The 26,260-nt window shown below is 42.9% G+C and overlaps 1 protein-coding gene across 2 annotated transcripts in view; it reads left to right on the top strand.

Annotated features, from left to right (window-relative positions):
- Positions 1–26,260, top strand: part of TBC1D1 (TBC1 domain family member 1) — a 194,750-nt gene that overhangs the window by 95,482 nt on the left and 73,008 nt on the right. For both annotated transcript variants that reach the window (XM_069744615.1, XM_069744616.1), the window contains exon 12: positions 21,992–22,177. In XM_069744615.1, coding sequence (XP_069600716.1) covers positions 21,992–22,177 — 186 coding nt within the window. The remainder of the gene's footprint in view (positions 1–21,991; positions 22,178–26,260) is intronic.

Here is a 26,260-nt window from a genome sequence, read left to right as displayed (position 1 = left end):
TTTTTGCAAGCTAGACATACTATCTCAGGTGAGGTCAGACCAAGGAGGAGTAGAGGAATAATTACTTCATGTGATCTATACTCTATGCTTCTCTTAATTCATCCTAGAACTGTTTGCCTTTTTTGCTGCTGCATCACACTGTTGACTCATGTGCAGTCTGTGATCTTTTAGTATACCAAATTCTATTTCACACGTGCTGTTATTTAGTTCTATTCCTCCCATTCTGTAGATGTCCTCTGTTTTTCTTGCCCAGATGTAGAATCTTGCAATTCTTCCTGTTAAATACCATCCATGCATTAAAGAACAATGGTACAAACTCACCTTTGGCAAGTAGCAGGTTTGGGCAATAAGGAAAATTCACCCTAAACCAGATAAAAAGGGGAGACATTAATTCAATGTTTGCATTTTGTCTGTGTGTCACCCTAAGCATATGCAGATCATAAAGAGAAGATAACTGTCTGGTGGTGTTTTCCCCAAATTGTCTTTTCGGACGTATTTATTTTGGACATAATTTTACTGTGGATTTGACACTGGCATTTCTTTTCAATTTCATATATTACATAGAGGTGGTTTCAAAGCAAAAGCCGCCTAAATAAATGGAGTGGTGACTAGAGTTGAGCGAATTTGCTTGGGTCTCTGCTTATTCGGCGAGCTATAGCGCTTTCCAAACATGCTGCAGAGGGAACCCGGCTTCCTGGATCGCGCCGGCTGATCAGCTGTTCGGCTCCACAGCTGCATGTGTCGTGGCTGTGTGACAGTCACGATACATGCATCTATTAGTCACCGCCCGACCTTATCTAGATACTTCTGAATCCACTCTCTTCTCTAGTGTTAGCTATCCCTTCTAGTTTTGCATAGTCTGCAAATTTGACCAAATTTACCTTACTACAGTCTCTAGCATCACCGCTCCCTGAAGATGTCTTTGATCCTGGTTGATGGATGCTGCGGGAGATGTGAGCGCAGCGCCTGCACTCTGCTTCTATCTCGTTTACCCTCTCATGATTTGTTTGTGGGCGTTGGTGGTATCGCTCACCACCTCTATCACCGCCTCCTGACGACCTCTTCTTTCACAGTTTGAAGATTTGGTGACCGCGACGGAAACCTAGTTCTGGAGTTGCACTTGCCTCTCCCTCAGCTTCTATCGCAATGGATCCATGACCTCTCTTCAGAGGTCAGCATTGCCCCCTGATGATGTCCTGTTCCAGGAGGGGTGTGGACGCTTCAGGGAAGGGAGTGCAGCCCCGGCCTCCTGTGACATCATGTTCAAGATTCCCCTCGAACAAAATGTCGGCAGTAAATAAAAGAAGGAAAAAAAGCAAAAAACATTAAGGTATTAGATAGACGGTGAGAAGTTTAGGGTGTTGTGTAATCGAACAAAATATATAAATGTGGTAAGGGTGTAAAGATAAATATTCAGAAAGGACATTTTAGGTGCTGGAACTTACCAGTTAGTCTGAAGAACTAGGCACTCGCATTGATGTGAGTAGGTAATAGATTTTATTTACAATCCAAAAATGGGTTTGCCTACAATATTTGTCATTGGCTTTGACCTTCACCAGGCAACTATACAATAAATAATAAGTAAATTCTAGCAGAGCAAACTGCCCATAAGACCTGACTGAGAATTGATATCTGCTCATAAGGTAATACAGGGAGTAAACTGACATGTAAAAGCAGCAGCAGAAAGTGTCCAGTGCTACATGTTTAGTAAAATAAAGACTAACGCCAAACAACATTATAGCCAGTATAGGAGCATATGCAGTTTGTTTTTATTATGCTTTGCTTGTATAGCATAAAAGTCAAGTTAATCACATCTTAGTCCATTCAGCTCATGATTGTCTTTATTAATCGTTACAAAGCTTTAGGCGTGATTTCATGCACGTGTTAGCAATGCTTTGGATTGAAATCCAGTTTTTAGAGGTGGTTAGTGCAGAGCTGATTATTTCGCAATATTCACATTAACACCACATGATGGCGCTGTAATACTTTTAATATACACTGCAAGAGCAAAACTATGGAGACCCACGTCACACCTACGGGAGCTTTTATAACCTCCCATTCTAAATCCATAGGCATTATATGGAGTTGGTCCTTTTTCACCTATAACGGCTCCCACTCTTCTGGGAAGGCTTCCGATAAGATTTTGGAATGTGCCTGTGAGAATTTTTGGCCATTCATCCAGAAGAGTGTGAGTTTAGTGGCAATCCATTGTGAATTATCCATTGAAAGCCAAAATAATTTCTGTTTGTTGGTTTATAAAAGAAAATAAATCTTGGTAATGTTCTATGCCCTACAAAATGTTTTGTGAATGTGATCAATTCTCCTGACTTTTACATTACATTCCTCATAACCATTAACCAGACCTTCACATCAGCTGCCTTCTTACAGAGGGCCAGAAGGGGGCAGTATACCCCTACTGTGGGATTGATAATAAACCTTTCTGGTGATGCAGCGTGTATGTGATTGTACCTACAGTGTATGCAGTGCAGTATCTCAAGACAATGGAACTAAAAGAACATTTTACTATTCCCTTTGTTATTTAACCCCTTAGCGACCGCCAATACGCCTTTTAACGGCGGCCGCTAAGGGTACTTAAACCACAGCCCCCCCTCCCCCCCCCGATACTCGCCTATCTCCCCCGATGCTCCTCATGGCTCCCGGTGGGCGCCGCCATCTTCAAAATGCCGGGGGTAGCCGAGACCCCGAAGAGCATGATTGGGGTCGGTTTTACCGACCCCTGTTTTGCGATCGCCGGTAACTAACTGTTTACCGGCGACCGCAAAAAAAAAAAAAGCAAAGTGTAATTCTCTGTCCTCTGATGTGATCGCACATCAGAGGACAGAGAAATAGGGGGATTCGGGGATCCTATCATACTCACCGGTGTCCCTGGGTCCTCCTGCTGCTCCTCCTGGCCGCCGACGTCTTCTGGGGAAAAGAAAATGGCGGGCGCATGCGCAGTGCGCCCGACATCTGTCTCCATCTGCCGGCCGGCAGGAGAACAGCAGTTGGGGTTAAAATTAGGGCTAGGGTTAGGGCTAAATTTAGGGTTGGGGTTTAGCGCTAAATTTAGGGTTAGTGTTGTGAATTCCGCTCTTGGGCTCCCTCTTGTGGTTTCTAGTGGTATGGCTACTCCTTGGAGTTAGCTGTCATCAGCTGCCTCCACTTATCGTCTCTTCTGCTCTGCTATTTAGGCCTGGCTCTTTCTTCAGCCAGTGCCACTTGTAAATGGTTCCTGGTTGGATTCACATCTCTTTGGAGGTCCCTGTTATCCTGACCAGTTCAGCAAAGCTAAGTTTTTGCTTGCTCTTTTCTGTCCATAGATTGTGGACTTATCCATTCTGTGCTTTCTATGTTTGTCCAGCTTATCAGTGTGAATTAATTCTGTCTTGCTGGAAGCTCTGGGAGGCAGATTTGCCCTCCACACCTTTAGTCAGGTGTGGAGATTTTTTGTAAACTCTGCGTGGATTTTTGTAGTGTTTTATACTGACCGCACAGTATTCCATCCTGTCCTATCTTTTTAGCTAGACTGGCCTCCTGTGCTCATCCTGGTTTCATTCTGTGTATGTATTTTCCCTCTCCACTCAGTCATTATTTGTGGGGGGCTAATCTATCCTTTGGGGATTTTCTCTGAGGCAAGATGGCTTTCCTGCTTCTTTCTTTAGGGGTAGTTAGCTCTTAGGCTGTGACGAGATGCCTAGGGAGAGTTAGAAGCATTCCACGGCTACTTCTAGTGTTGTGTTGAGCTTGGGGACTGCGGTCAGTACAGTTACCGCTTCCTTCAGAGCTCGTTCCATGTTGCTCCTAGACCACCGTATCATAACAGGTTAGGCTTCTTTCACGCTTACGTCGGTATGGGGCCGTCACAATGAGTCGGCCCGACATACCGACGCACGTTGTGAAAATTGTGCACAACGTGGGCAGCGGATGTAGTTTTTCAACGCATCCGCTGCCCAATCTGTCCTGGGGAGGAGGGGGCAGAGTTACGGCCACGCATGCGCAGTCAGAAATGGCGGATGCGACTTACAATAAAAACGTTACATTGAACTTTTTTTGTGCTGACGGTCCGCCAAAACACAACTGATCCAGTGCACGACGGACGCGACGTGTGGCCATCCGTCACGATCCGTCGGCAATACAAGTCTATGGGCAAAAAACGCATCCTGCGGGCACATTTGCAGGATCCGTTTCTTGTCCAAAACGACGGATTGCGACGGATGCCAAACGACGCAAGTGTGAAAGTAGCCTTAGGGTTAGGGTTGGGGCTAGAGTTGGGATTAGGGTTAGGGTTTGGATTAGGGTTGGCATTAGGGTTACGCTTGGGATTAGGGTTAGGTTTGGGATTAGGGTTAAGGTTAGGGTTGTGATTAGGGGTGTATTGGGATTAGGGTTAGGTTTGAGGTTAGGGTTGAGATTAGGATTAGGGGTGAGTTGGATTTAGGGTTTTGATTAGGGTTATGGTTAGGGTTGACATTAGGGTTGTTTTGGGGTAAGGGTTGTGATTATGGTAAGGGTTAGTGATTAGGATTATGGATCAGGTTGGGATTAGGGTTAGGGGTGTGTTGGGGTTAGGGTTGGAGCTAGAATTGGGGGGTTTCCACTGTTTAGGTACATCAGGGGGTCTCCAAACACGACAGCCAATTTTGTGCTCAAAAAGTCAAATGGTGCTCCCTCCCTTCTGAGCTCTGCCGTGCGCCCAAACAGTGGGTTACCCCCACATATGGGGTACCAGCATACTCAGGACAAATTGGACAACAACTTTTGGGGTCCAATTTCTCTTGTTACCCTTGTGAAAATAAAAACTTGGGGGCTAAACTATCTTTTTTGTTGAAAAAAAAAATATTTTTTTATTTTTATGACTCTGCATTCTAAACTTCTGTGAAGCACTTGGGCATTCAAAGTTCTCACCACAAAGTTCCTTGGGGGGTCTAGTTTCCAAAACTGGGTCACTTGTGGGGGGTTACTACTGTTTAGGTACATCAGGGGCTCTGCAAATGCAACATAACGCCCACAGGTCATTCTATCTAAGTCTGCAATCCAAAACGGCGCTCCGTCCCTTCCGAGCTCTGCCGTGCGCCCAAACAGTGGGTTACCCCCACATATGGGGCATCAGCGTACTCGGGATAAATTGAACAACAACTTTAGTGGTCCAATTTCTCCTGTTACCCTTGTAAAAATAAAAACTTGGGGGCTACAATATCTTTTTTGTGGGAAAAAAAAATATTTTTTATTTTCAAGACTCTGCATTCCAAACTTCTGTGAAGCACTTGGGCATTCAAAGTTCTCACCACAAAGTTCTCGTCCAATCTCAATTCCAGCCAATTTTACATTGAAAAAGTAAAATGGCACTCCTTCTCTTCCAAGCTCTGCGGTGCACCCAAACAGTGTAAACCCACATATTGGGTATCGACGTATTCAGGAGAAATCGCACAACTTTTGTGGTCTAATTTCTTCTGTTACCCTTGTGAAAATAAGCATTTGTGGGCGAAAAGATCATTTTTGTGTAAACAAAAGCGATTTTTTTTTTTTTTTTTTTTTTTTTTTTTTTTTTTTTTTTTATTTTCACGGCTCTACGTTATAAACTTCTGTGAAGCACTTGGGGGTTCAAAGTGCTCACCACACATCTAGATAAGTTCCTTAAGGGGTCTAGTTTCCAAAATGGTGTTACTTGTGGGGGGTTTCCACTGTTTAGGCACATCAGGGGCTCTCTAAACGTGACATGGCGTCCGATCTCAATTCCAGCCAATTCTGCATTGAAAAAGTCAAACGGCGCTCCTTCACTTCCAAGTTCTGTGGTGCGCCCAAAAAGTGGTTTACCCCCACATATGGGGTATTTGGCGTATTCAGGAGAAATTGCATAACAAAATTTATGGTTACATTTCTGTTTTTACACGTGAAAATAAAAAAAATGGTTCTGAATTAAGATGTTTGCAAAAAAAAGTTAAATGTTCATTTTTTCCTTCCACATTGTTTCAGTTCCTGTGAAGCATGTAAAGGGTTAATAAACTTCTTGAATGTGGTTTTGAGAACCTTGAGGGGTGTAGTTTTTAGAATGGTGTCACACTTCGTTATTTTCTATCATCTAGACCCCTCAAAATGACTTCAAATGTGATGTGGTCCCTAAAAAAAAAAAAAAATGGTGTTGTAAAAATGAGAAATTGCTGGTCAACTTTTAACCCTTATAACTCCCTAACAAAAAAAAAATTTCTGTCCAAAATTGTGCTGATGTAAAGTAGACATGTGGGAAATGTTATTTATTAACTATTTTTCGTGACATATCTCTCTGATTTAACCCCTTTCTGCCATTAGACGTACTATTCCGTCCATGTGGGGTGGGCTGTTATGACCTGGTGGTCAGGACAATAATGGACCTGGTGGTTAAGAGCACACGGAATGACCTGATAGTTACTGATAATATAGGACGAGCTCTGGGACGTGGGAACTCTGCTGACCGCAATCCCTAATCCTATCACACACACTAGAAATAGCTGTGGATTGCTCCTAACGCTCCGTAGGCACAGCCTAAGGAACTAGCTAGCCCTAAAGATAGAAAAATAAAGCCTACCTTGCCTCAGAGAAATTCCCCAAAGGAAAAGGCAGCCCCCCACATATAATGACTGTGAGTAAAGATGAAAATACAAACACAGAGATGAAATAGATTAAACAAAGTGAGGCCCGACTTACTGAACAGACTGAGGATAGGAAAGGTAGCTTTGCGGTCAGCACAAAAACCTACAAAAAGACCACGCAGAGGGCGCAAAAAGACCCTCCGCACCGACTCACGGTGCAGAGGTGCTCCCTCTGCATCCCAGAGCTTCCAGCAAGCAAGACAACAATCAGAATAGCAAGCTCGACAGAAAAATGGCAAACCAGAGAAAAACAAGCAGTCACTTAGCTTCTGCTGGGAAGACAGGTCACAAGAACGATCCAGGAGTCAACTAGACCAATACTGGAACATTGATAGGTGGCATGGCGCAAAAATCTAAGTGGAGTTAAATAGAGCAGCCAGCTAACGAATTAACCTCGTCACCTGTGGAAGGAAACTCAGAAACACCCACAGCCACCAGAGAAAGTCCATGGACAGAACCAGCCGAAGTACCATTCATGACCACAGGAGGGAGCCCGACAACAGAATTCACAACAGTGGGCTTTACTTCCCAAGGACGGAATAGTACGTCATAGGCGATTGGCCACGCTCACGGGGGGAGCGCGGCCGGGTGTCAGCTGCTTATCGCAGCTGACATCCGGCACTCTGTGCCAGGAGCGGTCACGGACCGCCCCCGGCACATTAACCCCCGGCACACCGCGATCAAACATGATCGCGATGTGCCGGCGGTGCAGGGAAGCATCGCGCAGGGAGGGGGCTCCCTGCGTGCTTCCCTGAGACCCCCGCAGCAATGCGATGTGATCGCGTTGCTCCCGGGGGTCTCCTACCTTCCTCCCTGCAGCAAATCCCGGATCCAAGATGGCCGCGGATCCGGGTCCTGCAGGGAGGGAGGTGGCGTACCAAGTGCCTGCTTAGAGCAGGCACTTGGTAACGCTGCAGTGCTGTTTGACAGATCGGTGATCTGTCAGAGTGCTGTGCAAACTGGCAGATCACCGATCTGTATTGTCCCCCCCCTGGGACAAAGTAAAAAAGTAAAAAAAATTTTTTACAAGTGTGTAAAAAAAAAAAAATAAAAAAAAAAAAAAAATATTCCCATACATACATTTCTTTGTCTAAATAAAAAAAACAAAACAATAAAAGTACACATATTTAGTATCGCCGCGTCCGTAACAACCCGACCTATAAAACTGGCCCACTAGTTAACCCCTTCAGTAAACACCGTAAGAAAAAAAAAAAGAGGCAAAAAACAACGCTTTATTATCATACCGCCGAACAAAAAGTGGATATAAATAACCATGGTACCGCTGAAAGAGTCATCTTGTCCCGCAAAAAACGAGCCGCCATACAGCAACATCAGCAAAAAAAATAAAAAAGTTATAGTCCTCAGAATAAAGCGATGCAAGAATAATTATTTTTTCTATAAAATAGTTTTTATCGTATAAAAGCGCCAAAACATAAAAAAAATGATATAAATGAGGTGTCGCTGTAATCATACTGACCCGAAGAATAAAACTGCTTTATCAATTTTACCAAACGCGGAACGGTATAAACGCCTCCCCAAAAGAAATTCATGAATAGCTGGTTTTTGCTAATTCTGCCTCACAAAAATCGGAATAAAAAGCGATCAAAAAATGTCATGTGCCCGAAAGGGTTACCAATAAAAACATTAACTTGTCCCGCAAAAAACAAGACCTCACATGACTCTGTGGACTCAAATATGGAAAAATTATAGCTCTCAAAATGTGGTAACGCAAAAAATATTTTTTGCAATAAAAAGCGTCTTTCAGTGAGTGACGGCTGCCAATCATAAAAATCCGCTAAAAAACCCGCTATAAAAGTAAATCAAACCCCCCTTCATTACCCCCTTAGTTAGGGAAAAATAAAAAAAAATTAAAAAATGTATTTATTTCCATTTTCCCGTTATGGTTAGGGCTAGGGTTATGGTTAGGGCTAGGGTTAAGGCTACAGTTAGGGTTAAGGCTACAGTTAGGGTTAAGGCTACAGTTAGGGTTAAGGCTACAGTTAGGGTTAGGGTTTGGATTACATTTGCGGTTGGGATTAGGGTTAGGGGTGTATCTGGGTTAGAGGTGTGGTTAGGGTTACCGTTGGAATTAGGGTTAGGGGTGTGTTTGGATTAGGGTTTCAGTTATAATTGGGGGGTTTCCACTGTTTAGGCACATCAGGGGCTCCCCAAACGCGGCATGGCGTCCAATCTCCATTCCAGCCAATTCTGCGTTGAAAAAGTAAAACAGTGCTCCTTCCCTTCTGAGCTCTCCCGTGTGCCCAAACAGGAGTTTACCCCAACATATGGTGTATCAGCGTACTCAGGACAAATTGGACAACAACTTTTGGGGTCCAATTTCTCCTGTTACCCTTGGGAAAATACAAAACTGGGGGCTAAAAAAATAAGTTTTGTGGGGGAAAAAAAAGATTTTTTAATTTTCACGGCTCTGCGTTATAAACTGTAGTGAAAGACTTGGGGGCTCAAAGTTCTCACAACACATCTAGATAAGTTCGTGGGGGGGTATAGTTTCCAATATGGGGTCACTTGTGGGGGGTTTCTACTGTTTAGGTACAATAGGGGCTCTGCAAACGCAATGTGATGCCTGCAGACCATTCCATCTAAGTCTGCATTCCAAATGGCGCTCCTTCCCTTCCGAGCCCTCCCATGCGCCCAAACGGTGGTTCCCCCCCACATATGGGGCATCAGCGCACGCAGGACAAATTTGACGACAAATTTTGGGGTCCAATTTCTCCTGTTACCCTCGGGAAAATACAAAACTGGGGGCTAAAAAATATTTGTGGGAAAAAAATTTTGTTTTATTTTTACGGCTCTGCATTATAAACTTCTGTGAAGCTCTTGGTGGGTCAAAGTGCTCACCACACATCTAGATAAGTTCCTTAGAGGGTCTAGTTTCCAAAATGGTGTCACTTGTGGGGGGTTTCAATGTTTAGGCACATCAGTGGCTCTCCAAACGCAACATGGCATCCCATCTCAATTCCAGTCAATTTTGCATTAAAAAGTCAAATGGCGCTCCTTCGCTTCCAAGCTCTGTCATGCGCCCAAACAGTGGTTTACCTCCACTTATGGGGTATCGGCGTACTCAGGACAAATTGTACAACAAGGTTTGGGGTCCATTTTCTCCTGTAACTCTTGGCAAAATAAAACAAATTGGAGCTGAAGTAAATTTTTTGTGAAAAAAAGTTGAATGTTCATTTTTATTTAAACATTCCAAAAATTCCTGTGAAACACCTGAAGGGTTAATAAACTTCTTGAATGTGGTTTTGAGAACCTTGAGGGGTGCAGCTTTTAGAATGGTGTCACACTTGGGTATTTTCTATCATATGGACCCCTCAAAATGACTTCAAATGAGATGTGGTCCCTAAAATAAAATGGTGTTGTAAAAATGAGAAATTGCTGGTCAACTTTTAACCCTTAACTCCATAACAAAAAAAAAATAAAAAATTTTTGGTTCCAAAATTGTGCTGATGTAAAGTAGACATGTGGGAAATGTTACTTAAGTATTTTGTGTGACATATCTCTGAATTTTTATGCAATTAAATCACAAAGTTGGAAAATTGCGAAATTTTCGCCATGTTTCCGTTTTTTTCACAAATAAACGCAGGTAATATCAAAGAAATTTTACCATTATCATGAAGTACAATATGTCACGAGAAAACAATGTCAGAATCACCGGGATCCGTTGAAGCGTTCCAGAGTTATAACCTCATAAAGGGACAGTGGTCAGAATTGTAAAAATTGGCCCGGTCCATAACGTGCAAACCACCCTTGGGGGTAAAGGGGTTAAGGGCATAAAAATACAAAGTTTGAAAATTGCAAAATTTTAAAAATTTTCGCCATATTTCCGTTTTTTTCATAAATAATCGCAAGTAATATCGAAGAAATGTTACCAATAACATGAAGTACAATATGTCACAAAAAAACGTTCTCTGAATCAGCGGGATCCGTTGAAGCGTTCCGGAGTTATAACCTCATAAAGTGACAGTAGTCAGAATTGTAAAAATTGGCTCGGTCATTAAGTACCAAATTGGCTCTCACTAAGGGGTTAAAAACCATTAGCCACCCAATAATACTTTGGATAACGATTCACGTATTTTGAGCAATATTGGTTGCTCTATAGTCCATCCATCTGAGTACCAGGAGGAGCGGGTGTGAGCAAATACTTTTTTTTTTTTTTTTTCTTGAAACATTGGTCCATATTTCTGAAGCTAAATGCACCAAAAATGTCTTTTGTGACATTCACCTTATTTACTGAGACAGGTTTTTTGAGCCTTGCCAATAAAGTGTAGACTCATTGGAAAGGCCATGGCTTAAAGGAAATGGGGCATGGTCTAACATGCAGCATCGCGCTATGGGAAAAAAAGTTCTGGCACAAAGTCATTGAGTAACTGAGTGCCATAAATTAAGTAGACAATCTTAAATTAAGACAATGAGAAGCTGCAATTATATCTCACTATTGGGGGCTCTTGCACATGATAAGTGCCATCTTTGGTTTTCACCCATGTTGTTCTTTGGGGTTGTGCATATGTCAGATTTCTACTTCTGGCCAAGTGGTCCTAGGAAAAGTCAGTTAGTGATCCGAGTGCTGGATGAAAATCTGCAGTGTAAAGGTGCTGTTACACTAAACTACAGTACTTACCGATCACGACCAGCGATACGACCTGGCCGTGATCGTTGGTAAGTCGTTTGGTCGCTGGGGAGCTGTCACACAGACCGCTCTCTCCAGCGACCAACGATCAGGGGAACAACTTCGGCATCGTTGAAACTGTCTTCAACGATGCCGAAGTCCCCGGGTAACCAGGGTAAATATTGGGTTACTAAGCGTAGGGCCGCGCTTAGTAACCCGATATTTACCCTGGTTACCATTGTAAAAGTAAAAAAAAAAAAAACAGTACATACTCACATTCCGATGTCTGTCACATCCCCCGCCGTCAGCTTCCCTGCACCGACTGTCAGCGCCGGCTGTAAAGCAGAGCACAGCGGTGACGTCACCGCTGTGCTCTGCTTTACGGCCGGCGCTGACAGTCAGTGCGGGAAGCTGACGCCGGGGGACATGACAGATCGGAATGAGTATGGAGTGTGTTTTTTTTTTTTTTTTTTTTGTTTTAACTTTTACAATGGTAACCAGGGTAAATATCGGGTTACTAAGCGCGGCCCTGCGCTTAGTAACCCGATATTTACCCTGGTTACCAGTGAACACATCGCTGGATCGGCGTCACACACGCCGATTCAGCGATGACAGCGGGTGATCAGCGACCAAAAAAGGTCCTGATCATTCCCCAGCGACCAACGATCTCCCAGCAGGGGCCTGATCGTTGGTCGCTGTCACGGATACCGATTTCGTTAACTATATCGTTGCGATGTCACAAAAAGCGTGATGTTGCAACGATATCGTTAACGAAATCGTTGTGTGAAGGTACCTTAAGTCTATGGGTTTGTGAAGGAAAAAAAAAAACTGACACTTGGATGACCTCAGTTGGACTGACATAATGGAGAAGGTGGAGAAATTTTTTTTTTTTATTTTTATTTTTTCCCCACCTCCGAAAAAAACTGATGAAATTCTGATCTGAAAAATCAGACTTTTTTTTTTTTCTTGGATGGAGAGAAAACCGTCATGTGCACCTACCTTTATAGGTAGCTGAGATGTACCTCCGAGAACTACTGATCCACTCGTCTGCTCAACTGCATCTCCTAAATAATCCAATAATGGTTTGAGTTGTACACCTAAAAATTAGAAACTTTTGCAGAAATAAGACCAGGCTAAATATAGACTTGGTGGATCTCCGTGTCGGTTGGATTTCCAATGTTTAATGCAGTGGCCTGGTGTTTTCACGAGAGGGCCAATTTGAGCACAATATATCGGACATATAGATTTTGGAGAAATTTGTTATACTGATTGAATCCCTTTTTCTCCATGAAGGATAGCAAAGGTACCGTCACACTAGACGATATTGCTAGCGATATCGTCCAGTGTGACAGGCAGCAGCGATCAGGCCCCTGCTGTGCTGTCGCTGGTCGGGGAAGAAAGTCCAGAACTTTGTTTCGTCGCTGGACTCCCCGTAGACATCGCTGAATCGGCGTGTGTGACACCGATTCAGCGATGTCTTCGCTGGTAACCAGGGTAAACATCGGGTTACTAAGCGCAGGGCCGCGCTTAGTAACCCGATGTTTACCCTGGTTACCATCGTTAAAGTGAAAAAAAACAACCGCTACATACTTACCTACCGCTGTCTGTCCTCGGCGCTCTGCTTCTCTGGTCTGGCTGTGAGCACAGCGGCCGGAAAGCAGAGCGGTGACGTCACCGCTCTGCTTTCCGGCTGCCCGGCGCTCACAGCCAGACCAGAGAAGCAGAGCGCCGAGGACAGACAGCGGTAGGTAAGTATGTAGCGGTTGTTTTTTTACTTTTAGGATGGTAACCAGGGTAAACATCGGGTTACTAAGCGCGGCCCTGCGCTTAGTAACCCGATGTTTACCCTGGTTACCGGGGACCTCGGGATCGTTGGTCGCTGGAGAGCTGTCTGTGTGACAGCTCTCCAGCGACCAAACAGCGACGCTGCAGCGATCCGGATCGTTGTCGGTATCGCTGCAGCGTCGCTTAGTGTGACGGTACCTTACCAACCGGAAGCCCCCATACATGCTAGATTGTCATTAGATTGCAGTAAGCAGGACTCGCCAATATTGGACAATATTGTCTCCATTTCTGGAAACATCAGTTCATCCTGCTATTATCACACCCGGCTCATAGCGGAGACATCGGAGGAATAGTGAATGTGACGACAGTCTCAAGTACATACTGACTCATAGATTGTGCCCTTAGGAAAACCCAATGATTGTACCGAAGAAACGAAGTTCTCAGATGACTAGATAAAGCAACACCAGGAAGTCCTGAACCTTTATACAAACAAAAGATTGTGACAGGAGGCAGCCATAACTCCCAGCTGGTTTGGCCTCCAATGTAAATGTCAAATTTGAGGATTTCTCTGATCTTCTTTGGATGCAGCCTAACCCTTCTCATCCAATTAAGACTAGAAAATTTGTGGCCAAAAACAAGATGTTGGAGGTTGGACTATATAAATACCAGTGATTCTATAAACCCTCCGTACCCCTAGTTGGGTGAATTTCAGTGGGACCATTTTACGGTCTTATACCTTTCGGTGCCTCCTTTCACTCCCCAGTACATTATATCCGCTGTCATTGGAGAGAAGGGACCGACAATGAATTAAAACGTCTTCTCTTTATATTCCTGTTAACTGCCATTTCTTAATTTTACATTTTGAACTGAGGAAAATGCAACTTGAAAACTAACAGTTATCTTGATCATACAAATTTCCATGGGTACCCAAATTTTTGCATCAGCTCATTTTCCTTTTTCTTTGTAATTTAAAAAATGTAAATAACTATATAATGTGAGGAAAATGAGTATTTGATACACTGCCGATTTTTGCAAGTTTTCCCTGTAACGAATTGATAGGTCTGTAATTTGTATCGTAGGTACACTTCAACTGTTTTAGTTTATGATTTGGTCTCAAAGGCAGAAAATCACCTTGTATGATTTTTTTTTTTTTTTTAATAATTTGCATTTTATCGCTTAAAATAAATATTTGATCAGCTAGCAACGAGCAAGAATTCTGGCTCTCACAGACCTGTTAGTTTTTCTTTAAGAAACCCTTCTACTCTGCACTCACTACCTGTACTTATTGCACCTGTTTGAACTCATTACCTGTATAAAAGACACCTGTCCACACACTGGAACAATCACACTCCAACCTCTCCAAGACCAAAGAGCTGTCTAGGGACACCAGGGACAAAATTGTAGACCTGCACAAGGCTGGGATGGTCTACATGTAAGAGGCAAGCAGCCTGGTGAGAAGGCAACAACTGTTGGCACAATTATTAGAAAATGGAAGAAACAACAAGATGACTGTCAATCTTCCTCGGATTGAGGCTCCATGCTGTATTTTCTCCTCATGGGGGAAAGGTCAGGATCAGCCCTGAACTAGACTGGAAGGCCTGGTCGATTACCTGAAGAGAGATGGGACCACATCCTCAATAGTGATGAGCGAATATACTTTGTACTCGAGATTTCCCGAGCATGCTCGGGCGTCCTCCGAGTATTTGTAAGTACTCTGAGTTTGTTTTCAGCGCCGCAGCTGAATGATTTACATCTGTTAGCCAACTTGATTACATGTGGGGATTCCCTAGCAACTAGGCAACCCCTATATGTACTTATGCTGGCTAACAGATGTAAATCATTCAGCTGCGGCGCTGAAAAATAAGTCTCCGAGTACTTACAAATACTCGGAGGAAACCCAAGCGTGCTTGGGAGATCTCGAGTATCGAGTATATTCACTCATCACTAATCGTCAAACATTACCGTTCGTAACCCACTATGCTGTAATGGATTAAAATCCAGCAGGACGCTCAAGGTCCCCCTGCTTACGCCAGCGCGTATCCAGGCCCGTGTGAAATTTGCCACAGGCTATCTGGATGGTCCAGAGGAGGCGTGGGAGAAGGTCATGAGGTCAGATTAAGACCACAGTAGACATTTTTGGTATTGACTCCATTCACCATGTGTGGAGGAAAGAGGATGCGTACATCCCAAAGAATACTGACCCAACTGGGAAACATGGTGGGGGAAAGATCATACTTTGAGGTTGTTTTTCTGGGAACAGAATGATTGATTGTACCGCATTGAAGGGAGGATGGATGGGGTCATGTATGGCGAGATTTTGGCCAACAACCTCTTTCCATCTCAGAGCATTGGGTCTTCCAGCATGACAGTGACCTAAAACACACAGCCAGGGCAACTAAGTGGCTTTTTAGAAGCATTCAAGGTCCTGGAGTGATCTAGCCAATCTCCAGACCTGAACCCTATAGAAAATCTTTGGAGCAAGGTGAAACTCTGTTGCCCATCGACGGCCCCGAAACCTGAAAGATCTGGAGAAGATCTGTATGGAAGAGTGGGCCAAAGTCCCTGCTGCAGTGTGTGCAAACTTGATTAACAACTACAGGAAACGTCCGACCTCTGTAAACACAGGTTTCTGTACTGAATATTAAATTCTGTTTTCTATTGTATGAAATACTTATCTCATGCACTAAAATGCAAATGAATTGGTAAAAATCATACAATTGTGATTTTATGGATTATTTTTTTTTAGATTCTGGCCCTTTTTTAGAGATTTTATCTCCAGCTTCCTTAAAGGGAAGGTACCGCGTTTGTAGATCATTAATAAATCACTGTAATGTAGCATAACATGCTGCTATAACCAAGTTTTAAATGCATGTGAAACAGATTACGTGTGTAATATGAGTTTAAAGAAGGCACTGGGGGCTGACATCTTGGTTTCAAAGCAGTTCACGACACTATCGGTGTCAATTTACGGCACCCCATGGACATAGGGTCAGCGCCGGTCTATTATCTCCTATCTCTAACATTGTAGCTGCTTTAGCAGTGACCTGGGCACGCCTCTGTGGGCTGCACAACTCACTGCTATAGGTGTGACTGGCCGCCATTTTATTATAGCCCAGTGCTATCTGCTGAGCACCACTTACTTTCTATCGCAGGAGAGAAGCACTCACTGGAACCGGAGGATGTGGAGTGCGAGTGATTTATCTCCATTCTCCTCTGTACTCCAGGCAGGCACTGCACGTCCTGGGCAGACATCCTCTGCTCACACGCTGCCCTCCCTGTGTGCTTCTCCTGCTCTGCCTCCGCCTCCTCACACACAGACCCTGTGATCTCTGGTAAGCTGCATTCACAGCCTGCCTCTCTCTCTGCCATACAATGTATCTCTCCCCTCCCTCCACAATGCCTGGCTATTCTCTGCCGACCTGGATCTCCTCCTTCTTATCTTAGTGAGGGATGAGTCACAGACAGCTCTGCTCAGATAATGCTGCTCCATACATAAACACCACATGTCTTCACTTTTCCTCCAGTCCACCATGCTGCTGAGCCCACTATGTTCTGCTTTTTTGTAAACACTGTAGCTGTTTCTGATGCAGTAACTGCTGTTGATAGCAGAGCACAGGGTAGTCACACCCAAAATGCTGCTCTTCTTTCTGGCCCAGGAATATTAGACCACCCAAAAGGGGAGGGAAATGGTGATGTCGGCAGTTACTGCCCCAATTTTCCAGCTAACAGTAAAGCTGGTAAGTCTTACTATAACTGCTTGAGGTCTAAAACGGAAAATGCTCCCCCTAGTGGTCAATATATATATATTTGTAAGAAAATATATAATATTTTTCATATAGAAATGTTTGCAAACATTGAATTAATACATTTTATTTACTATTTTAAGCTTTAATTTCACAAAAAAAAAAAACTGCAAAAAAACTGGTGGCACCTTCCCTTTAAAGGTTCACAATAACAGTAATTTTGACCAGGGGTGCCCAGACTTTTACATGCCACTGTAAGCCTCCACCAAATATGAATGGCAATGGTTTCCTCGCAGAGAACATAGGAACGCTTAGTCAAATGAGCACTCTAGTGTAGGGGAGAGCTGGCCAAGAATGTTTGTCTGCCATCTAAGGTATACTCAACAACGTCCATAATGGTATAATAGCCATAGGACAAAAAGTGAAAAGGCAAAAGGTGAAATTTAAAAAGTTTTATATCTTTATTACAGAAATAAAACAAATAACAGAGCTAAAAGAAACCTCCGCGGGGAAGGACCAACCACATAGCAGACGCAACAAATGCACTGTTGAATTCCTTACAGAATATAACAGAATAAATGTAAATATGCAAATGCATCAATAAGTATAAATGTATAACTGCAAGTAATAAAAAACAGATGTACGAAACAGCGGAAGCTCAATCTCCACAGCCTAATAGCCGGTACAGAATATTGAAACTGACTGTCTACATATGCACCTTGTCACCATAAAGTATAACGCTGGTCAATCATATAGAAATCATGCCAAAAGTATGTGTATATACAAAAACTGCTCTATAAATTGCAGAGAATATAATAGCTGCAGTGTATCAGATAGTGACCAAAAGAGAGGGTCAGATATGGGCCACTAACAAAATGCGAAGACCATATAGCAAGTAGCCAAGTAAAGCGCTAATACCGCAGTGGGAGATAACAAAATAACAACGTGACTATATGCAGAGGTTGGAGCAAAAGTCATAGACCAAGCGGTTCACATAACCGGAGTACCGGCATCAAGGCAAAGATATAGGAGAGCTCACCGCCAAGGTGCGTTGCGTCCAGGTGTCCTTCCCGTCTGCCTGATGGGCGCCGTTTCGCTGCTCGCTTCTTCCGGGGGCGTGTGATCTAAGGTGTAGCTTCTTTCTAGATGTGTGAGCACTATAGAGAGAACTAGTAACATGTATGGCCACTTCTACCTTCTTATCAGTGTACGTCAAATGAAGAATACTTGAATTACCATATAATGTTCCTTACGAAATCTTATCTCATCTATCTTTTATACCTTCTTGATTGACAGCTACGAGTGTAGGCTAAGCATCTTGTCAGTCATCATATAAAGGCTGCACATGACCTGTTGTTCACACACATTCCAGCTTCCATGAAGAAAGTATAAAATGCCTCCGGTTAAACATGGCTGACATAATCACCTGCACTGGCAGAGAAGCCGCTCTCTCAAAACGCCTCTTTGTTTTACTCGCCTTCCAGAGAGCAGCTGCTGTAATAAATGTACATCCTTTAATTATCATCTTCTCTTCATCAATACTTGCTTGTTTTCTGAAGAAACCCCGGACTTCCAAGAATTTCTATCTTCCCGAACTACAAGACTGGACATGAAGCGCGTTGTGTGCATAGCTACGTTTTCTGCAGTTTAGAAGAAATGCCTAATGTATAACAAGTCGTGGAGCTGCTAATTTTACCTGGCTGGAGACAAAAATGTACAATTCAAGGAGTGAATTCTGTAAATGTCATTTATGCCCCGGTTTTCTTCTGCTCTATATTGGTTATACAGAAAAAAAATGTCTCCTCCAAATTTACCCACAGGTTGTCTAGTGTCACCGTGCAGCTTCAGGGGGTGAGTGTTGGTAGAGCTGCCATACCTCACAAAACACATTTCACATTTACATATTCTTAACTATGAGAACGAACAAAGGCATTATGCCATAACCAGAGCAGTAAATGCTTTGTAGTTGGACATAGTGTGTGTATGTCTAAGGTAAGTTCACACAAGCGTATGAAAAAGTCGGTTTTCATCCAGAAAAATGGACATCCCAATTGTCATCCTTATGCCATCCAAGAGTCCTTTCTTGACATCCGCATGCCATCCATATTTTAACTTCAATAATTAAAAAGATTATACAAGGCCTAGGTTAATAATTTCAATGGCTCTGTTGTATGGATGCCATATCTTTATTTTATCTTTGTTCACCCTTCCACACCCACCAAAATGCGTTGACGAGTCTCATCCGAAAGACCTTTTTGGTTTTCTGGTTGTCCTGGTTGCTGTTGTTGGAAGTATAATACATATATGTATGTGTATTTATTTATTTATATATATATATATATATATATATATATATATATATATATATATATATATATATATATATATATATATATATATATATATATATATATATTTGTGACACAAAAGTCACTTAGACCATTTAACAATAACTTTTATGTATTAAAAATTCACATTTATTCTTTTATAAACAACGAATTATACGCTTTGGGTATTTATTTTTAATTGGCTTTGTAAATCATGTCCGTAAGGGTATGTGCACACGTAAGAATTTCTTGCAGAAAATTCCTGAAGAAAACTAGACATTTTCTGCAAGAAAACCGCATGCGTTTTTTTTCCCCGGAGCTTTCCCATTGCATTATATAGTGGGAAAAACGCGAAAAATAATGCAAAATTAATGAACATGCTGCGTTTTTTACCGCAATGCGTTTTTTTTTCGCAAAAAAAAAAAACGCATCATGTGCACAAAAATTGCAGAATGCATTCTAAATGATAGGATACTTCCGTGTTGCTGTATCCAAGCCATTCTCCTGCATTCAGCTGAACAGAGTGATCTTTGGCCACGTAACGTGTCTCGCAGCCAAAGGTGACATGTAGCCTCAGACGAAATCATCTACTATAGAATTGTCTAAGGGTCACGTCCGTCTGTCTGTCACAGATATTCATTGGTCGCGTCCTCTGTCTGTCATGGAATCCAAGTCGCTGATTGGTCTTGCCAGCTGCCTGTCATGGCTGCCGTGACCAATCAGTGACGGCCACAGTCCGATTAGTCCCTCCCTACTCCCCTGCCGCTCCGTACTCCCCGCAGTCACCGCTCACACAGGGTTAATGCCAGTGGTAACGGACCACGTTATGCCGCATGTAACTCACTCCGTTACCGCCGCTATTAACCCTGTGTGACCAAGTTTTTACTATTAATGCTGCCTATGCAGCGTCAATAGTAAAAAGATCTAATGTTAAAAAATAATTTAAAAAAATCATCATATACTCGCCCTCCGGCGCCTTTCCCGCTCCTCGCGACGCTTCGGTGCTAAAGATGGTATGCGACAAGGACCTTCCATGACGTCACGGTCATGTGACCGTGACGTAATCACAGGTCCTGCGCGAGAAGGACCTGCCATGACATCACGGTCATGTGACCGCGACGTCATCACACCCTGGGACCGGAAGCTGGCGAACAGGCGACAGAACTACAAGGGGCCCTTGGATAGGAAGGTGAGTGTTTATTTTTTAACCTGTGACATACGTGGCTGGGCAATACTACGTGGCTCTGTGCTGTATACTACGTAACTGGGCAATATACTACGTAACTGGGCAATATACTACGTAACTGGGCAATATACTACGTAACTGGGCAATATACTACGTAACTGGGCAATATGCTCTGTGCTGTATAGTACGTCGCTGGGCAATATACTACGTGGCTGGGCAATATGCTCTGTGCTGTATACTACGTGGCTGGGCAATATACTATGTGACTGGGCAATATACTACGTGGGCTGTGCAATATACTACGTGGGCTGTGCAATATACTACGTGGCTGGGCAATATACTATGTGGGCTGTGCAATATACTATGTGGGCTGTGCAATATACTATGTGGGCTGTGCAATATACTATGTGGGCTGTGCAATATACTATGTGGGCTGTGCAATATACTATGTGGGCTGTGCAATATACTATGTGGGCTGTGCAATATACTATGTGGGCTGTGCAATATACTACGTGGGCTGTGCAATATACTACGTGACTGGGCAATATACTACGTGGCTCTGTGCTGTATACTACTTGGCTGGGCAATATACTACGTGGCTCTGTGCTGTATACTACGTCGCTGGGCAATATACTACGTCGCTGGGCAATATACTACGTGGCTGGGCAATATACTACGTGGACGTGCATATTCTAGAATACCCGATGCGTTAGAATCGGGCCACCATCTAGTAATGTTATAGTTCTTCATGATCACCTGCTTCATGTTGATGGCTATTTGCAGCCAATGGTGACGTTGTCTGAGCAGATCAAGAAAAAAAAACCTCACTGCATCATAAAGATAAGTAAACTGATCATATAAAACTGTCGAGAGTCTGGCCATGCCTCTGTTTATGCAGTGTTCATCGTTCTCACCGTGTTTGCACTTTTCCCTCTGTTCCAGGCAGACAGCTATGATGGTGTTTATGGTGTAGCGTGACCTCTGCATGCCTCTTGTCCATTACCGGTAGCGCCATTGTTAAATATTAACCAGTGTTGTGGTTCTCACATTGAGTAATAGTTTGCTAACCACACAGCTCGCAGGCCCACACTTTTCTCCAGCCTACTGCCTTTTAAGATTCTTGTGTTTTTGGTATGAATGGCAAAGTGCTAATAACTGAGAAGTTCCCTGCTCCTCTTTATTGATGGGCAAGAGATTGTGGCAATATTGCAAACCGAGCATAGATGCAAAGAATGGCTGTGGATATTCCTTTTATGGGTTCACTTTTCTAGCCATTCAAAGTTCCAATTCGCACCGTTACTGTTGCCTCCAATATGAACACTCTCTACACAATGGTAGCGGAGCATGAAAATTGGGAAAAATTAAGCACAAGATTTGTTAAATATTTTAAGGAATTGATGACGCACCTTGTATTCATGTTCCTGTATGGTCTATGGTTTTCCATGATCCTGCTCCAAATTCCTCGCGTTTCACTTTTTGCTCCTACACCCCCCCCTGTTACAAAGCCCCTTGAAGGCTGATATTTTATGGGTTTCCTTGAGATTGCACTTGTGACTAATCTCTTGTCAGTGCTAACACTGCATGTGCCGAAATATATTTCCTCCATTGACTGATACTAATGTCGCTGGTGACCCATTGCCTGAAATGAAAAAATCTTCAGGATGTGAATTAAGACGCACTTTATTTTGATTCCACAGAACGTTCAGAGGTGGGTGATATCCCCCCGAGGTCTCCTCTCCAGCCCGTATGTGAAGATGGTCCATTTGGGCCTGTATTAGCATTAAGGCACCGCACTCCAGAAGAACTGAGAGAACTTTGGAAAAAAGCCATAATACAGCAAATTCTACTTCTCAGGATGGAAAAGGAAAACCAAAAGTTACAAGGTCAGAGATTTAACCAGACAGTAATAAGCACTTTTTCTTTTGCAATATTTTACTTCTATTTTGTTATTTACCTTTTTTTTATTTTATATTTTTTATTTTTTTTGTCCCCTCCAATATTTCTTTCTGCACAAATTTATTCATCGAAGAATAACTGACCCGATTCTAAATTGGTTTCTTTAAAAAAAAAAAAAAAGAATACTTTGAACATGGCATTATACTGTGTGGTTAGAGGATGTTTCTCCCCCAGCAGTTCGCTCCGGTTACATCCTGTTCGTGACGCCAAGTTGAGTCGCCCACCAGAGCAGTGGGGTACTCTGTATCGGGTCCGGTATTTGAAGGGGACGTCATGGTGGCTGCGACCCGGTCCGTGGCCCTGGGCACCCAAGTAAAGGGAAAGGTCTTTAAAGGGAGTTTAACCCCTTAAGCCCCGAGGGTGGTTTGCACGTTAATGACCGGGCCAATTTTTACAATTCTGACCACTGTCCCTTTATGAGGTTATAACTCTGGAACGCTTTAACGGATCCCGGTGATTCTGACATTGTTTTCTCGTGACATATTGTACTTCATGGTAGTGGTAAAATTTATTTGATATAACTTGCGTTTATTTGTGAAAAAAACGGAAATTTGGCGAAAATTTAGAAAATTTCGCAATTCTCCAACTTTAAATTTTTATGCCCTTAAATCACAGAGATGTCATGCAAAATACTTAATATGTAACATTTTCCACATGTCTACTTTACATCAGCACAATTTTGGAACCAAAATTTTTTTTTGTTAGGGAGTTATAAGGGTTAAAAGTTGACCAGCAATTTCTCATTTTTACAACACCATTTTTTTTTTTTTTAGGGACCACATCTCATTTGAAGTCATTTTGAGGGGTCTATATGCTAGAAAATACCCAAGTGTGACACCATTCTAAAAACTGCACCCCTCAAGGTGCTCAAAACCACATTCAAGAAGTTTATTAACCCTTCAGGGGTTTCACAGGAATTTTTGGAATGTTTAAATAAAAATGAATATTTAACTTTTTTTTCACACACAATTTATTTCAGCTCCAATTTGTTTTATTTTACCAAGGGTAACAGGATAAAATGGATGCCAAACGTTGTTGTACAATCTGTCCTGAGTACGCTGATACCCCATATATGGGTGTAAACCATTGTTTGGGCGTATGGCAGAGCTCGGAAGGGAAGGGGCGCCATTTTACTTTTCAATGCAAAATTGACTGGAATTGAGATGGGATGCCATGTTGCGTTTGGAGAGCCCCTGATGTGCCTAAACATTGGAACCCCTCACAAGTGACACCATTTTGGAAAGTAGACCCCTTAAGGGACTTATCTAGATGTGTGGTGAGCACTTTGACCCAACAAATGCTTCACAGAAGTTTATAATGCAGAGCTGTAAAAATAAAAAATCATATTTTTTCACAAAAATGATCTTTTCGCCCCCAATTTTTTATTTTCCCAAGGGTAAGAGAAGAAATTAGACCACAAAAGTTGTTGTGCAATTTGTCCTGAGTGCGACGATACCCCATATGTGGGGGTAAACCACTGTTTGGGCGCATGGCAGAGCTCGGAAGGAAAGGAGCGCCATTTGACTTTTCAATGCAAAATTGACTGGAATTGAGATGGGACGCCATGTTGCGTTTGGAGAGCCCCTGATGTGCCTAAACATTGGAACCCCTCACAAGTGACACCATTTTGGAAACTAGACCCCCTAAGGAACTTATCTAGATGTGTTTTGAGAGCTTTGAACCCCCAAGTGTTTCACTACAGTTTATAACGCAGAGCCGTGAAAATAATTTTTTTTTTTTTCGCAAAAATTATTTTTTAGCCCCCAGTTTTGTATTTTCACAAGGGTAACAGAATAAATTGGACCCCAAAAGTTGTTGTCCAATTTGTCCTGAGTACGCTGATACCCCATATGTGGGGGGGAACCACTGTTTGGGCACATGGCAGAGCTCGGAAGGGAAGGAGCGCCATTTGGAATGCAGACTTAGATGGTTTGGTCTGCAGGCGTCACGTTGCATTTGCAGAGCCCCTGATGTACCCAAACAGTACAAACCCCCCACAAGTGACCTCATATTGGAAACTAGACCTCCCAAGGAACTTATCTAGATGTGTTGTGAAAACTTTGAACCCCCAAGTGTTTCACTACAGTTTACAACGCAGAGCCATGAAAATAAAAAATCCTTTTTTTTTCCCACAAAAATGATTTTTAGCCCCCCAAATTTTTATTTTCCCAAGGATAACAAGAGAACTTGGACCCAAAAAGTTGTTGTCCAATTAGTCTCGAGTACGCTGATACCCCATATGCTGGGGTAAACCCCTGTTTGCAAGTAAGAAGGGTGGAGGGCACCATCATCCTTATAACAAAATGGGATCTACCCGGGGTATGTCAAACAAAAGTACTGTCAAAAAGCAAGAGAAAAAAGAAGACATACAACTGACCGGGGATCACCAAAAGAAAAACAATAATAATAATAATAAATAATTTTTATTAAGGTCAAAAACAGGACATAACACACAATAAAAACATTTAAAAACCAAACAGGTACATCCCTAAATAGGGAATACCCCCCAAGACCAGATCAAAGCTAATACTCTAATTATAATGCAAACATATCACAGCTGTTACATGACATAACAGACAGATGGTATATGAAAGAGCGCATAGAATATATACAAACAATTATGGAGGTGCAGAAAAAAACAGTCTGCCCTATAAACACAAAATTGTTATGGCCATAACAAAAACAAAAATATAATACAATAAGTGAGTAATTATACTATTGTGCGTATACATGCATACACCTATCATGCTGAAAAGGGGCCCCAATAGGGGAGTACCATATGCAGGATGTACAACGTCTGTAATGTGAGATAAAGCAAACAATACTGAACCCTACAAAAAAACATGGGTGTATATCCACAGAAAAAAGTGTGTAGGTATCGCACCTGCCTATAAAGATAAGCTAGATGAGGCAGGGAGTAGTATATACACACAATAAACGATAGCTGATCGAGCAGGGGCTAGTACATACAAAACAGACCCGCACCCTACATAAGTCTGTAATATATAAATATCATATACCCAATAACATGATCTATAATATGAAATAAGTGAAGTTGCATAAACCCTATAGACTAAATGTAAGAGCCGTCTAGATCCCAAATAGAAAAAGCCCTATCACTATCATAACTGCCAGCAGGCAGTAAGAGTGGGGAGAAAGAGGCATACAGGTACGCACAAAAATAAGCACAAAAAAGAAGGCCATATGCGCCAAAAAATAGCTGCCCGGAGCTGAGACCGGCGCTAGAGCAGCATACCACTGGTCAAGGGGGGGGCAAAAAAAGCCCAACGCGTGTCGCTACAGCGTGGCTTCGTCAGGAGCAAACCCCTGTTTGGGCGCACGGGAGAGCTCGGAAGGGAAGGAGCACTGTTTTACTTTTTCAATGCAGAATTGGCTGGAATTGAGATCCAGATGCCATGTCGCGTTTGGAGAGCCCCTTATGTGCCTGAACAGTGGAAACTCCCCAATTCTACCTGAAACTCTAATCCAAACGCACCCCTAACCCTAATCCCAACTGTAACCCTAACCACACACCTAACCCTGACACACCCCTAATTCTAATCCCAACCCTAATCCCAACCGTAAATGTAATCCAAGCCCTAGCCCTAGCCCTAACCCTAACCCTAACCCTAATGGGAAAATGGAAATAAATAAATTTTTTTTAATTTTATTATTTTTCCCTAAGGCTAGGTTCACATTGCGTTAGGGAAATCCGTTTAGCGCTAGCGGATTGCGCTAACGCAATGTCTTTTTAGGTGTCGCGTTTAGTGGTCGCGTTAACGTCCCCGCTCTGGAAGATCGGGGATCGGACCTCGGGCGCGCCGCGGACGCTGCAAGCAGCGTCCGAGGCGCGCCACAAGAGAACGGCACCTTGCTAGCGCAAGCCGAAAATGGCACGCTCTAGCGATGTGCTACACCCGAAAATCACATTGCTGTCAATGGGTGTGCTAACGGACCCGTTGCACGGCGTTAATTGTGACATTTTCGCTGTGCAACGCTGTCCGTTAGCG

This window comes from Ranitomeya imitator, chromosome 1 (assembly GCF_032444005.1).
Source record: "Ranitomeya imitator isolate aRanImi1 chromosome 1, aRanImi1.pri, whole genome shotgun sequence".
Lineage (NCBI taxonomy): Eukaryota > Metazoa > Chordata > Amphibia > Anura > Dendrobatidae > Ranitomeya > Ranitomeya imitator.
This window is presented reverse-complemented; position numbering and strand designations above follow the sequence as displayed.